Source organism: Danio rerio, chromosome 22 (genome assembly GCF_052040795.2).
Source record: "Danio rerio strain M-AB ecotype USA chromosome 22, GRCz13ab, whole genome shotgun sequence".
NCBI classification, from domain to species: Eukaryota; Metazoa; Chordata; class Actinopteri; order Cypriniformes; family Danionidae; genus Danio; species Danio rerio.
In genome coordinates, this window is record NC_141042.1 from 23,092,693 (window position 1) to 23,108,002 (window position 15,310).

Below are 15,310 nucleotides of genomic sequence, written 5' to 3' on the forward strand. Positions count from 1 at the left end.
AATACATTTTTAATTCAATATATAAAATACAAGGTTATTATTTAAATAGTCTATGGAGTGATCATGTTTATAAATGTAATACTGCATGACTTTGATGTGCGCGCGCGCGTCTCATTCCAACACTGGAGCGGAGGGGATGTTGCTATGGGAAACGAAGCTACAACACGACACGACACCACCTGAAAGACACAACACGACTTCTCTCAAGCTGCCGTTTTGACAGTTTTCAGGTAAGTTTAGTCCCTAAAACAAAGCAAATACTACATAAAACTGTTCCTCACACTTTTATTATTGGCAATTGATGAATATTCAGTTGAATATTATGTTATATAAGAGTGGTAAGTCTTCGTAAAAGTCCGTTAGCATATTAGCACTGGTAACGTTAGCGTCGGGGTAATATTACGTTAACTTACTTAATGTTAGCTCTTGTTAAACTTGTTTGTTAAAGTTTTGGCTTTTATTTATTCTTTATGTGTAGATGAAAGGTTTTGTCAATGTTTTATTGAATGCACTTAATATGTAGTCTAAAATACGCATTGTTACGTTACTGTAAAGGAACGTGAATCAAAAGTTCAATCGTGTTTTGATATTTCATGGTATCTTAAACAAATGTTAAGTAAAAAAGTGTTCTGTGGTTTCAGGAGTGAGAGAATAACCCCCTGCTACAGAAAATATAACACAAGATTCCTAAATTTCTGAAGGGAGCTGATCACAGAGATGCAGAAAAGACAGGTAACTTTAAGCAGAGGATTAATTCATATGAATTTCCATTGCACATCATAATGCACATGTTACATGTCTATATATTATGCATCTGTTACTTGTCTTTATTGCAGTTATTTTAAGATAGTTTTGACATTGAAACATGTTAGTGGTATTAAATTTCACATCACATGATTCTTCAGAACTTAGTAAATATGCAGATTTGCTGCTAATGAAGTAATATTTGTGATTTTCATTTTGTTTAATTTTTTATGATTAATTGATTTATTAAATCTTAGAAAAAAGTTTACACTAAATTATTTGTCATCACATCTGTTTTTAGCATTGATAGCAATCCGAAATGTTTCTTGAGCAGCAAATCAGCACCATTTGATAATCACCATTATATTAGTTCAACCTCAAGCACTAAATCAACATCTTAAAAAAAGATTTCTGAAAGATCAAGTGACACTGAAGACTTGAGTAATGATGCTGAAAATTTAGCTTTACATCATAGCTATGAATTACATGTATATTTACACTGTTCACCCATCCCTTACACCTTAACTCATCCTTAAGTCAATTTAAGCCCTAAATGAATAATTTTTGATTTGTACAGGCATGATATGCAACTTGTATTCAGTCGTTTTGTTTTTTCTTTCTTTTGCTTTTGTTTTCCACATCAACTGAAAAGGAGGTCTAAGTTTAACCTAAGTGCCGTGTTGCTGATGAACATCTTTATATGTAAGTATATTTTTGACTGACTGCCAGACACTTGTCAAACAGTGATGAGCAAACGAGGGGCCGTTCTTTTAAAAAGATCAGGGAGATGCAAGTCTGGAGATTAATATACATTTTAATTCAAAATTGATTTATCTGGAAATATTTCAAAATGTTTTGAGATATGTGCCCTATATGCATTTAGATGTCCATGCATGTTTAAAATACTTTTAAATTTAACAATGGCTGCAAGTTATAAAAACATAAACAAACACAAAAATGTTAAAGTAAATTGAGAAAACATTTTCATCAGTTTGACAACAGGTAGATCAGCTCATGACAGACATGTTAACAGATCAGTTTAACTCTTATTAAATTCATTCATTCATTCATTCATTCATTCATACATTCATTCATTTTCTTTTCTGCTTAGTCCCTTTATTAATCTGGGGTAACCACAGCGGAATGAACTGTCAACTTATCCAGCATATGTTTTACGCAGTGGATGCCCTTCCAGCTGCAAGCCATCACTGGGAAACAACCATATACGCTTGTTCTCACTCATACACTACAGACAATTTAGCCTACCCAATTCACCTGTACCCCATGTCTTCGGACTTGTAGGCAAAACCGGAGCACCCAGAGAAAACCCACCAAACGCAGAGAGAATTTGCAAACTACACACAGAAATGCCTGCTGATCCAGCTGCGGCTCGAGTCAGCATCCTTGCTGTAAGGCGACAGCACTACCTATTGTGCCACCACGTCACGCTCTTATTAAATTATATTTATATAATTTTGTGTTTCAGTACATGCTATTTTGGGAAGACAAAATATATTCATAAGCTCTCAGAAAATTCAATAAGAGAATTCATTCATTCATTTTAAGAGAATTAACTGCACAATTACTTGAAATGTGTGGGATTACATTATTTGTTAACCCAAAGTGAGTTTCTCTTTCTTTGCAGTATTGGATGCCTGATTGCAGTTCAACTCCAAACTCAGTTGGACCAGCTGATCAGTGTCTTCAGTATTACCACAAGCTACTGGGCAGATGTGTGGACAGCTATGAGCCAAACTTGGGACGTTTGGTTTTTAGGTAATACCAGTGACAAAGTATTCAGTAAATTGCTTATAATAAAAGATGCTCACTGCTTACCCCCTTATAGTTAAGTTGTTTGCAGTTTCATTGTTGTAAAAATACCATACTTTTTCCTTTTTTTATAAGCAGGTTTGACCGTCTGGGCAGCAGAAACAAGACAACTAATCATAGTTGAGTTGAGATTAGTATTATTAACTTGACTAGTTTGGTTGCAGACTTGTTCAATACTTAACAATTTGTATAAGTTACAAGATCAATGGTCCTGCTATCAATGTTTTTGTAACTTAAATTCATTACAGTTTAGATACAATCAAATGTCCAAACCATCTCTGACTGAATGACATCAAGGAAACAGGATCAAAAGATACTTCATTATAGACCGTTTCATAGGTAACAGCACATCCTTTGTGAAAAATAATTTATTTTTGTGTCATCATCACAAGACAAAATACATTTCAACTGATTTCAGTTGGTTATATTTTTCAGGTCCTCCTGATCATTCTGTTCTCCTGGTTGTGAGGATGTGCAGAGGCTGTATTTGTCAGTGTTAAAAGACTTGTGCAGCTGTATCCAGACATACAAGCAGCCGACAAAGAGTTCTGGAGCAGGACAGACAGGTAGTTCACAGTGGCTAGGCTAGAAGTTTATACTTGGGTGGCCAGAAAGTGGCCTCCGCTATTTTGGGGGGTCCATACAAATACACCAGTGTAAGCTATACTATTACACTGAAAAAATTAAATGAAAGAATTAATTAATCGGTTGAACACAAAATATTTTAAAGAAAGCTTAAGTATCAAGGTGGCAATATATAGCATCTGTTACATTGTAGTACATGAGCTGGCTAATACAGACTCGTAAATGTTTAGTTGTTAAGATTAGTTAAATACTAAATCCTATACTTGAGACCTGTTGCATATACAGCTTTAACTGAACTGAATTTAACTAGAACTACACCAGCATTCCAAGTGCTCTAGACTAGCTTTTTGCACTGGTGCGTCTAAAATGTTTGATGGCATTGCATTTAACAATGCAATTTTACATGTTAAAATCACAATCCATATAGGCAATATTGACTTGTAAATGATTAACTAAAATCGGGTCAACACACATTATGGGGATTGTGTGTAGAATTTTGAGGAAATTAATGAATTTAATCCATTTTGAAATAAGACTGAAACATTAAAAATGTGGAAAAAGTGAAGCGCTATCAATACTTTCCGGATGCATTGTATATGGTTTTTAGCGCGTTATCAAAGACTTAAAAAAATAGTCCAACATTATTTACAGCAGCAAAAGACCCTCCACATCAAAAGCTACTGGTCAGCTCACGATTCAGCAAACATCTGAAAAACAAATAGCTTATTATGCCTTCACAAGAAATCAGTGTTTTTGAGTCTAATGAAGATAGTACTATTTTATTAAATTATTATTTAGCCTGGCATGTTTACTGTTACAAAATATTTTAAATGTTTCTTAAAATAAAACATATTGTGTTCAATGGGGGAAAAGTAGATGTTTTTTACACAGAGATAAAAAAAACACATTTCAGAGCAGTAATCACAATACTGTGAAACTGTGATATTTTTATCCAAGATTATACCCTCAGAATCTTATACCTGCCCATTCCTAGCCAGTTACTTAAAGCATTCAGTCAGAGTTTATTTATTTAAATTTTTTTTCAGTTGGCCTATATTCTGTTTTTCTATGTTCTTGGAAATGCTGCTGTGCATGAAAATGTGACGATATATCCGGTTCTATAGTTAATTCTGAAATAAATCTTAAAATGAAACAATATTTAAAAATGCAATATTTAATGTGTCAGACACTAAATAAACATGTCAATTCATTTATATTAATCTGATTCCTTAACAGGGCAGCACGGTGGCGCAGAGGGTAGCACGTTTGCCTCACAGCAAGAAGGTCGCTGCTTCAAGCTTTGGCTGGGTCAGTTGGTGTTTCTGTGTAAAGTTTGCATGCTCTCCCTGTGTTGGCATGGGTTTCCTCCGGGTGCTCCGGTTTTCCCAAGTCCAAAGACATGGGTGAATTGGGTATGCAAAAATTGACCATAGTGTATAAGTGTGTGTGAATGAGTGTGTATTGGTTGCAGCTGGAAGGGCATCCGCTGCGTAAAACATTTGCTGGATAAGTTGGCCTTTCATTCCGCTGTGGCGACCCCAGATTAATAAAGGGACTAAGCCCAAAAGAAAATGAATGAATGAATCCATAACAGTTAAAATTGGTATAATGAGAAGCAGTTGTCGTTTATGTAAATTAATCATTTGAGCGTGCTGCTTAGATTGGGGTATGTTGTGACATTAAATTGTCAATAGGTTTTTTTTTCTACATTTTAAATCTGCTTTAGCTTTCTTCTTTCCTATAAACCTGGAAATATAAAATACATATATTTTTGGTTTTTAACAAATTGCTTATTTTATTCTTAGATTGGTGTACGCTGATGGTCTGCTGAGAATTCTGCTGAGTTGAAGGGATCCTCCTGTCAGACAACCTCTCCAAAGTACAACAGGACTAGTAAGTAACATCTTAAACATACACTACTGTTTCATAGCTTTTAGGTTGGTATGGTAAATTCTCTTCTGATAGTGTCAGCTTTATTTATTTAATACAGTCAAGCAGTAATACTGTGAATTTAATACAATGTATATAATTAATAGTGTCACATGATCCTTCTGAAAAAATAGTATTCCAATGTACTGATTCTGTCCTCTAGCTGTTTTTTTTAAATATAAAACATTTTAAATAGTATTCTTGATGTATGAAAAGTTTATTTTTAAGAGCATAGTATTTATTTGAAAAACAAAAAAGTTTGCTCTTTGATGATTGCTAACAATCAGACATGTTTCTTTAAAACAAAAAGAATTTGTGCAAAAAAGTATTCTCACTGAGCGTTGTCCAACTGTGGTCCAACACGTCATTTAAGTTTTCAAATAAGCCTAAAAGACTCGATTAGCTGCATCAGGTGCATTTAATTAGAGAGTTGAATATATAATTTCTTTATATATCCTCCTCTATAGCCTACATATAATTGTTGTTGTAGCAGAAATAAAGCTATGATTAGGCCGACCCAGATTTTTCGCAGAACTCCGCAGATGTTTGTTCAGATGTTTGTTCATTATTTCTGTTTATTTACTTGAGTAAATGTGTGTAAATCTATATTTATTCAGTTTTTTAATTAATTTCAGTAATATTATTGACTAATGTGAAAATGTTCGTCTGATTTATGTACAATGAGGTTTGTACAGTAATATTTTCTGTCTTAATAGATATGTTATATGAAAAACTTGCTTTATTTACCAAATAAAGTGAATCTAATTGGATTTGCATTTTAAACATTAAAGAAAACTTAAAATATAGTATTTTTATATTTCATATATTAAGGTTTTAGTTATGATACTCCCAAAATAATTCCGCAGAAATCCACAGACTTCCACCAAAATTTTCAGCAGAAATAGCAAAAAACATCCGCAGATTCCTCCTGGCCCTAGCTATGATATATTAAATGTGGTGTACAGTGTGACATTTTAGTTGACGAAACTTAGTTTAATTTGCATGTAATGTGGTATCTGAAGATTAGACATATATTTAGATACACATTTATACTAACACAATGATTCTAAAAACAAAAAAAAAACATTCATTATGATTTCACAAGGAATTTAACTTTCAAATGGCTTTTCTGAAAATTTGTGCTCAGACACACTCTTTAAGATTAAATTAAATTAATTATTTTAGCTAGGCACTTGCATAACGCATACTCCAGTTATATGTCATGAAACAAATAATATATATTTGTGGTAATATGAACTGCTGCAATGCTAATCTTTCTCCTTTTGGTTTCTTGCTTTATTTAAGGGTTCCCACTACAAGGACTAGATTTGGCTACTGCAGTCCCGGTTTGGGCCAGCCTCACTTGTGAAGACTAAAGATGAAGACAACATACAAGAACAATTTAGAGGATGACGACACACTTTTTATTCCACCTATATATCCCCTTTTATGTGTCAGCAACATTCCACAAGATAAAACAAAACTAAATGACAGGTTATTTCTTAGGAACATTGTACACAATTTACAACCAGTTTTAAATATATATATATATATATATATATATATATATATATATATATATATATATATATATATATATATATATATATATAAATAAATAAATTAATTAAAAAAAATTAAAAAAAAAAAAAACATATATATATATATATATATATATATATATATATATATATATATATATATATATAGGTCAGAGCAAGAAAATGTTATGTTTTCTTCTGGGAAAAGTCTTATTTCTTTTATTTCGGCTAGAATAAAAACAGTTTTGAATTTTTTAAAAAACATTTTAAGGTCAATATTATTAGCCCCTTTAAGCAATTTTTTTCGACTGTCTATAGAACAAACCATCGTTATACAATAACTTGCCTAATTACCCTAACCAGCCTAGTTAAGCTAATTAACCTAGTTAAGCCTTTAAATGTCACTTTAAGCTGTATAGATGTGTCTTGAAGAATATCTAGTCAAATATTATTTACTCAGTTATTAGAAATGAGTTATTAAAACTATTGTGATCAAAAATGTGTTAAAAAATATTTCCGTTAAACAGAAATTAAAAGATTATATATATATATATATATATATATATATATATATATATATATATATATATATATATATATATAATGACAAAATCTGTTTTGTGTCGTGCATTAGAGTTTGCTTAAAAAAACTGGTTATCTCTGAGAAAGTATTGTTATTTTATATTATTGATGTGTTATTAGTTCAGAGGAGATTGCAAATTGTTGAATGCCATTTATAAAAAAAATGTCTGACTACAGACTTTAATAAGATTTTATCAGACAATTATTTTTATTTGTATGATTTTATTTACTACTGTAAATATTGTTTGCTTGGTATTTATTTTGTGTTTGTGTACTCTTTTATTATTGTAACTCCCTGAAGAAAGTCTTTTGGATACTGAACACATGACTGGAATTATCTTGTATTTTAAGATTATAGTCTTGGAAACATGCATTTTCTTCAACACTATTTAAGAAATTATAAGCATTATAACATGTGCTTACACAAGTTATTTGTGTTTTTACTATAGTAAACTATAGTCACCCTTAGTGTACATGTTTTGAAGTACTTGTAAATATTCCTATGGTCTTAATGTAAATGCTGCAATGGACTTTGTATTTAAAATCTTTATTGCACAGTAGTTCAGCCATGGTTATAGTACAACTTGTTGGTTTTATTTTAAACGTGGTAAAACATGGTTATGTGTATAAAAGTATGTTAATCTATTTGTATGTTTGTGAAAATATTAATAAATCTTCAACTGTTATTGAGAGTGATGTGTCGTGTTTATTATAAATAAGCAGCTGCTGCAGCTAGAGGTCCATAAGTATGAGCAAAACGCCTGAGAACAGCGCCTCCGCGGAGCGGCCGGTATTTCCGGTTGCGTCGTCCTAACGTCGGCCGGACAGCGTGTCCGATCATTTGCCGACGTCGCGGCGACATTTTGCCAATTAGCAAACGCTCCCTGAGCGACATCGCACCGATGGAATTTTGAAAATCGGCACGACGTCGGCCCAACGTATGTGTGCTGTCTGGGTTTTAACTTGAAATCCCTAAGCTGAGGCTGAGATGCAGGGGTGACCATGATTTCGCAGCAGCGCCTACATTTTGCAATGCTCTGCCCCTCTGTATCAGATCTATAACATCTCTGTCTGTTTTTAAACTAGGTTGAAAACTTGCCTTATTGACTTGGCATTTTATCAATGAGAATTGTTTGTTTTAGCTATAATTTTATATCCTTTTTGTGATATTATACAGCATATTGGTCAAACTTTGGTTGTGTTTAATAGTGCTAAATAAAACTGATATTGATAAACATAGATTTAAATTTAAAAGTTACTTAACCCAACACTTTATTTATTTAGATTATTACTATTTTTTTTTTGGTTGCAGCAGAAATGTGAATATTTGCTCGTTATAAAGTAACAGGATTTTTTTCCATTTCAAATAAGGTAATAATGTTGTATTTTACTCGAAGCGGCAACAAATGGCTTTATTTAAAATGACTGACATTTAATTAGTATTTCTTTATCTTAAAACTTATTTGGAAAACGTGTTAACACGTCTTTATTTTTATTTCTGTGCTATATTGGCAAATGAGGGGCAAATCGATTTATGTCCTCACACAACAAACCTAAATGTTTGTAGAGTTCAAATATAATGGTTTCTGGTATATAACTTGATAGCAAAATGTAGTTATTAGCATGTTTATGTCTCAGGAACAGAAAAGCAAAAGTTATTTGTATCATGGGGGAGTGGCGGGAACTGCAGTCTCCTCAGAGCGGGGGCGCGCGCTCGTTCTAATGATCTCACACAGGAGTTTCTCGCATTCAACCGAAAGCGCCTGTAACGTTAAACCATTTGTTATTAAACTTTTCTTTTCGAGTTAAAACATTGCGTTTATGACATACGACTTAAGCTTTACGTCATATCAGGTAATGGACGATTTTATTCTTATTTAAAGCTTTAAGATGCTTATTCATCTTTATTTGATGTTTTTGCACCACGTGAATTTTTTTTTTCGTTTAAAGCTGTCGAAGTATTTCCTTTGGTACATGCCAGTGTCACTGTTTATGAATGTTGTCTTTATTCCCCACAGCATGAATCTGTTGAAAATGATTTACAGCAACGTTATTGTAAGTAGGCTAACTTAGTTCTCGTCTTAACTAACAATGTTATCTGTTGGAAACATTTGGTTTCCCATGTTATGAATACTAAATTAAAAATTCCTAGTGTTTGTTTGTGCATAATGGTAAACCTTTTGTTTTCAAGCTTCTCATTCATCTCTGCTTGGAAAAAGGTAAGCGTTCATGTGAGCATACAACCATGTAAAACTAATTCCTGTTATATTTTACTGTTATTTAAAAAGATAGTGTGAAAGAAACCACGTGTAACTAAAACAACCCAAAGGAGAGTTTGAAATCTCATGTACAGAATTACAACTTGGTTGCAGGTTGTTTTGCCAAATATATGAGTCTGTTTGTGTCTGTAAACAAAATACTCCTGTGTTTACAGTGGACAGCAAAACCTTGCTCTCATATGATGACTTTTACCCTGAGTATGTGCCAGATCGGCAGCCGTGGAACATTGCCCGTGAGGTCTGCCATCAGCGTTCAGGGACCCTGGCGAAGGTTTCCAACACTGAAGAAATGCAAAAACTTAACAATTTTCTACGGTCTATAAATATCGGCCAACCTGTATGGATAGAAAGTGCAGGCTTGTTCCAAAAAAGTGGTGAGCACCATATCTTACATTTTCCTGTGTACATCCAATGCTCTCTCACAGCAATTCAAAACATTTTAATTAAGTGGCTAATTCGTATTAATTTATATCAGGGATCACCAAAGTTGTTCCTGGAGGTCCAGTGTCCTTCAAATTTTATCTCCAACCCTAATCAAACACACCTGAACAAGCTAATCAAGGTTTTACTTGGTATACTTGAGGCAAGTTGGAGCTAAACCCTGCAGGACACCGGACTTCCAGGAACGAGATTGGTGACCCCCAATTTATATGACCTCATTCATACATTTTAGCAAGATTTGCTCATATCTAAGTGAAAGGTAGGTTTCCATGAATTATATGAATATATTCTATGAATTCATACAAATTAGCCACCTTTCTGACCGTTTGTGAAAAAGTTACATTTCTTTGTGAGATCGGGTTGAAACTTCTCTATTATTGAATTTTTTTTCCTAAAATGTTTCTAGGTTCTCCAGACATATACATGCTGGAATTCCCTAAGCGGCCACACCGGAAATCAGCTCGCCTTCGCTATAAGTTCCCAAACATGGAAGCGCTTACAGTTTGCACTCACCTCCAGTTAGATCCAACTTGTCACGGGCTTTCCACAATCTTCTCATATGCCATAGAGCTATTTATTAAAGAATTTCAACTCCAAGCACGGATCGTGAGTAACGAACCCGTCCAGCTTGCATTGCTGGTGCATGGTTTGAACACCACCTACATAACCAGCTTTCCCAATGACGCCTCCTGGCACTTTGTATGTGCCAGTTGGGTTGGGAATAGCGGGGAGTGGGTCATCTGGGTGGATGGAAGAATGGTGGGTTCTGGGAATTTCCCCAACTCCACCAATCACATCGGAGGTGATGGCCTTTTTATGATTGGACAAGACCAGGAGACCTACGGAGGCTACAACAACAACAACAACGCTCTTTGTGGGAACATTACGCAGCTTTTCATGTGGGATCATTTGTTGCTCCAAACTGAAGTCCAAAGCATGGAAAAAACCTGTTCACCCGTTCCTTCTGGCTTGTTCTTCAGGTGGAATGAATCCGCACTAGAAATTGAAACCTCTCTACAGACACGTAGAGGGAACTCGCCATGTCAAGGTACAGTCAATGCAGGTGGTCTTGCACCTTCATGTAATAATTTCCACTCTTTCCCCAAAGATAATACTGCAAAACGTTATTCGTAATGGTTGTAAATATTTCATCCGTTCTGTAATCCTAAGACCCACCCTTCAGAACATGCACTTGCCATCACATGAGTCATGAGTTTCTTACTCTTTTCTGAAGCGAGGACATATGGTCTTTACAGACTTGGAGAGCTTAAGAACTATGACTCATGTTGACATCTTAAAATTGGCAGACCAAACGCAAACTTGGCCCCAGACAGATGAATTTACACAAAAGGATTCATTTTCTGCTGAATGATTTTTTTATCTGTAATTTGTTTAGGTTCCAGAAGTCAACCACCAAACCAAATTCTCATCTCTGGGTTGAATCAGAATTTTTCGAACAAGACTTGTGTAACCTTTGACCCTGTAAGTGGGAAACCGATTAATGACTCGTGTTGGACACACAGAGGAAGCGTCTGTCTGGTCCCCAAAGGTGATCACCTGATTTATGGCATTCTTCATTTTCAAAAAACAAGTCCTAACAAAACTGAACAACAGGTTTCTTCTGTATTGTGACTATTTCTGCAAATCAAACTCCTTGTCGTTATACAATCTGATATTGTCTCTCTTACACAGCAACACAATATTTGCCAATACATCCAAAATTTCTGTGATATGTTTCAGTACTGTATTAATAGATTTATCTATTTGAATATATTTGGAGGCTGTTATTAGGGATGCAACAATTATAGATTTTGATTGTTATAGTCTATGAAATAATCACAGTTCCATGCATGATTATTGTGTATTTATTAATTTCAGAGCACTACTAGTTTAGAAAATGACTTGAAAACTCCTTATATTTTAAATTGTTATTTATTGCTGCTCAGTAACTAAATAATACAGCACAAAATAATAAAAAAAAATCAAACAATGGTCCATTTCTTTTTGGATTTAAAAATAAGGGAAAAAAGTTTTTGCAATTAAACATAAGTAATGATTTTTAAGTGAAAATAAAATACAGAACAATGAATAAATAAATAAAAAAAATAAAAATATAGTATTTGTCTAATGTAAATCTAAGCAACATATAAGCTAAGCATTTCCCTTTTAAAAAGAACATATATATAGTCAAAGGCTGCTGAACCTCTCTCCGACAGGCACTTTTGATCAACTATATATGAACTTGTTTGGTATTTTCAATTTGTATTTTTTTCTCTTTTGAGTAGAAATTTGTAAATTCCATACAAAATATGAAACTGACTGATCAGTTCTTTTCATGTGACTCGCAGTCATGCCATTCTTTCAACTAGGTGCGCCTGGAAAGTGTGAACACATCGTGCAGCGAGTGAACCACGTGCACGTATGCACATCATTCACAATATGCACGCAAGAAAAGAAAAACTAACTTTCATGCGCAAGAGACATTACATGAACTGCCCTTAGTTAATAGCCTCAGCCATAGTTAATCGAGTGTGTATGCGTATTAGCCTCGGTGTACAAGCTTGGAACTTTAAAGTAGCGCACAGTTGGAATTAGGGTTATGACGATGAGGAAATTTCCCCACCGGTTAATCGACATGTGTCAACACCGGTAATACCGGTATCACCGTGGGGGTGGGGGTTTCCTATTTCTGCGTTTAAATAGCTTATAAATGTGTGCGTATAATACTTTCACTTTCAGTTTTGCGGCAATTGTTTAAATGTTTTTAAATAATAAAATAATAAAATACAATAGAAAGATAAATAATTAAATTGCACAAAGTTTAAATAAGATTAAACGAATGAACAAGAAACAAATTTAAAAGAAATTACATTACAAAAATGAAAGGTCGACACAGTCTTAAAAAAAAATTTAAATAAACAAAAACACTGTAAATTGGCATTTATTATGGGTGAGGTTTACATGTTCTTTGCCAGGAATCCTGGCCAATATGTTGACCATCTCTGGCTTAAGATGGGATCTTGTGGGGGACACTATGTTCCCCATGGTGCTGAACACACTCTGATGCGCAGCTTGTTGCGCACATGCAAAGATACTTTTTGGTTACATTTGCCAACAGGGGGAACATATTTGGTTGTCTTTTGTTGTCCTACCTGACTTCAATTTCTCAATGTATTAATTAACCTAATGCATTATATATTAATAGCTTAGTCCTTATGAACAACCCGTTTATAAAATACATTATTAACGAATAGGCTATTGAAGAATAAACCGAATATGAAATATGATCCTTGCATAATGATCACAACTAAACAAGCTAGCACTAATTTGATATATAAACTAAAAATAAAAAAAAAATTAAAGAAATGTTAAGAAATTAAACATGATGTAAAAAATCTAAAGACTACAGTCTAAATAAAATCGCCTCATCAGAGCTAAACATCACCGCACACGTGTCAGTGTACAGCTCCTGTAAAGATTAGACAGCCTATACAGATCACACAATCTCACTAAACAACATGTAAATGTATAAATATTTATAACTACATGATCTTGCTATTTTGGTTATATGGAGACCAGCTTTGAGCTCTCTCTCACAAGCGGCAGTTGACAGGTGTTCGAATGTCAGTGGCGGATTACACACATCATACCCTGGCAAGATGTTTTATTTGTTGCCGATTTGCGTGTTGTTCCTTTTTTAAAATATCTTTTATTTTTAAAATCTCTCAAGGTAATGTTGTCTATCGAGTAATATAATCTTCCTCAGAGATATTGGAGTTCAGTAGCGTGGTGCGCAGTATATAACCGTTAAGCTTAAATAGGCTAAGCATATTTTTATTAATATTAAGACACATTAATACAAACTAGTCACCCTTTGAGTTTTTTTCGTTTACGTATATTTTTATCAAATGAAAAATGCAGTGAATACTTTATTTTGGTTTTCATTTTATTATTAAAAAGAAGGTAATGATTCGCACTCAATTGCTTCATACTGTTTTTATTTTTACTTTTTCTTACATTTTACGGGTGATTGTCTGTTATCACCCGTAAAATGTAAGAAAAAGTTAAAATAAAAACAGTATGAAGCAATTGAGTGCGAATCATTACCTTCTTTTAAATAATAGTAACGATCAGATTAACGCACCAAACCAAAGAAGTAACTAAAAAAACGCAAGCGCGCAGGACAAACTTCAGTAACTCTGCACACGGTTTTCATTTTATTAGAATTAATATGATTAATAGGCTACACAACTCCTACATACACATTGGCTCCAATTGCGTTTTGACAGATAAAGATAGACTTTTTGGCTCAAAGACATTTGTGCCTGTTAATTTCAGTGCTGTATTTTGACAGATTTCGCAAAGGCTTCAGCTATTCTACCTGTCAGCTGCACCAGCTTCAGTTTTGCGACTTAACCTGTGTGGCGTCTTGATGTCTGAATGACAGCGAGAGAGTGATGAGATCAGACCTCAGATTCGATGTGTAGCTGCACTTCACAGTTACTTTATAATAACTTTTTTTAATATTGGCTCACTTAAATTAACTTTTCATTTATAAAATCTATTAAAAATAGTACATTTCATTTATTATTTTCATTTATTAAAATTTCCAGACAGACGAAGCAACTTTGGGTTTTAAAAGATAGCGGCCTTGGTGATAAAAGACGCGCGCACACACAGGTCCCACTCTTGTAGGCCTATAATTTATTATTATTATTATTATTTTTTTTACATGAAACGTATAATAAAGTGCAAAACGAAGAGCTGAACTTTGGAAAAAGTGCTCTCTGCGGTTGCCGCGATGGTTGCTTTGTTTCTCTGCAGTTGGCTTGTCAATGGCGTGGCATTGCTAAATCATTCTTGTTTTAATAAAAAAAATAAGATATTTATTAAACATTGAGATGATGGTCGCCTGATTTCTAAAATGAGAGTATGCCTTGCATATTTCTTCTCGTCACGTGATAAATGAAATATGATGCATTGCTATGTGATTTTAATTAATGCATGCTCTCATCTTAAGTAAATTATTACGAATTATATTTTCCATTTAATTTAAATGAATATTTAATAAAAAAACAACAAATAAAAAAAACAAATGTGGGGACGGTGTCATGGTGGAAACGTGATGTCACCGGTGTTGCATCTTAAAACCGGTATCACCGTCAACACCGTCTATCGTGGCAAGCCTAGTTGGCATAACTTTGTTTAGTTGCAGCAGTTTGTTCTGTGCAGAAACATGGTGTTAATAAGCCTTTACCATTAATTAACCATGGAAAATGAAAGTGTGGTTAATAAAGAAATCAGTTAATCGTTGCATCCCTAGCTGTTATACACATATTTGCATTGTTCGCTGACTTATGCTGTGGTTACACTAGAGTA

The 15,310-nt window shown here is 33.8% G+C and overlaps 2 protein-coding genes across 20 annotated transcripts in view; both read left to right on the plus strand.

Moving 5' to 3' along the window:
- Positions 1-159: 159 nt before the first annotated feature.
- On the plus strand, positions 160-6,592 carry LOC147831574 (uncharacterized). 12 transcript variants are annotated; one of them, XM_087304326.2, is made up of 11 exons: positions 160-230; positions 642-732; positions 1,397-1,446; positions 2,047-2,153; positions 2,390-2,520; positions 2,650-2,693; positions 2,823-2,913; positions 2,993-3,140; positions 4,396-4,467; positions 4,965-5,052; positions 6,394-6,592. In XM_087304326.2, the coding sequence occupies exons 3-7, from the start codon at positions 1,431-1,433 to the stop codon at positions 2,825-2,827; spliced, it is 303 nt and encodes a 100-aa protein (XP_087160452.1). In that variant the 5' UTR covers positions 160-230; positions 642-732; positions 1,397-1,430; the 3' UTR covers positions 2,828-2,913; positions 2,993-3,140; positions 4,396-4,467; positions 4,965-5,052; positions 6,394-6,592. The 12 variants fall into 12 exon arrangements, with proteins under 12 accessions (XP_087160452.1, XP_087160454.1, XP_087160451.1 ...); XM_087304328.2 differs by lacking the exon at positions 2,823-2,913 and having other exon boundaries at positions 1,856-2,153; positions 3,010-3,140; XM_087304325.2 differs by lacking the exon at positions 2,823-2,913 and having other exon boundaries at positions 3,010-3,140.
- Positions 6,593-8,068: 1,476 nt separating this feature from the next.
- LOC101884238 (adhesion G protein-coupled receptor D2) overlaps positions 8,069-15,310 on the plus strand; it is a 139,230-nt gene continuing 131,988 nt past the window's right edge. For 7 of the 8 annotated variants that reach the window (XM_087304307.1, XM_087304309.1, XM_087304310.1 and 4 more), the window contains exons 1-6: positions 8,931-9,065; positions 9,230-9,266; positions 9,403-9,430; positions 9,646-9,864; positions 10,338-10,979; positions 11,328-11,480. In XM_087304307.1, the coding sequence (XP_087160433.1) occupies positions 9,231-9,266; positions 9,403-9,430; positions 9,646-9,864; positions 10,338-10,979; positions 11,328-11,480 (1,078 nt within the window). In that variant the 5' untranslated portion in view covers positions 8,931-9,065; position 9,230. Of the gene's footprint in view, positions 9,066-9,229; positions 9,267-9,402; positions 9,431-9,645; positions 9,865-10,337; positions 10,980-11,327; positions 11,481-15,310 lie in introns of all 8 variants that reach the window. The other variant, XM_087304313.1, reaches the window with a different exon arrangement.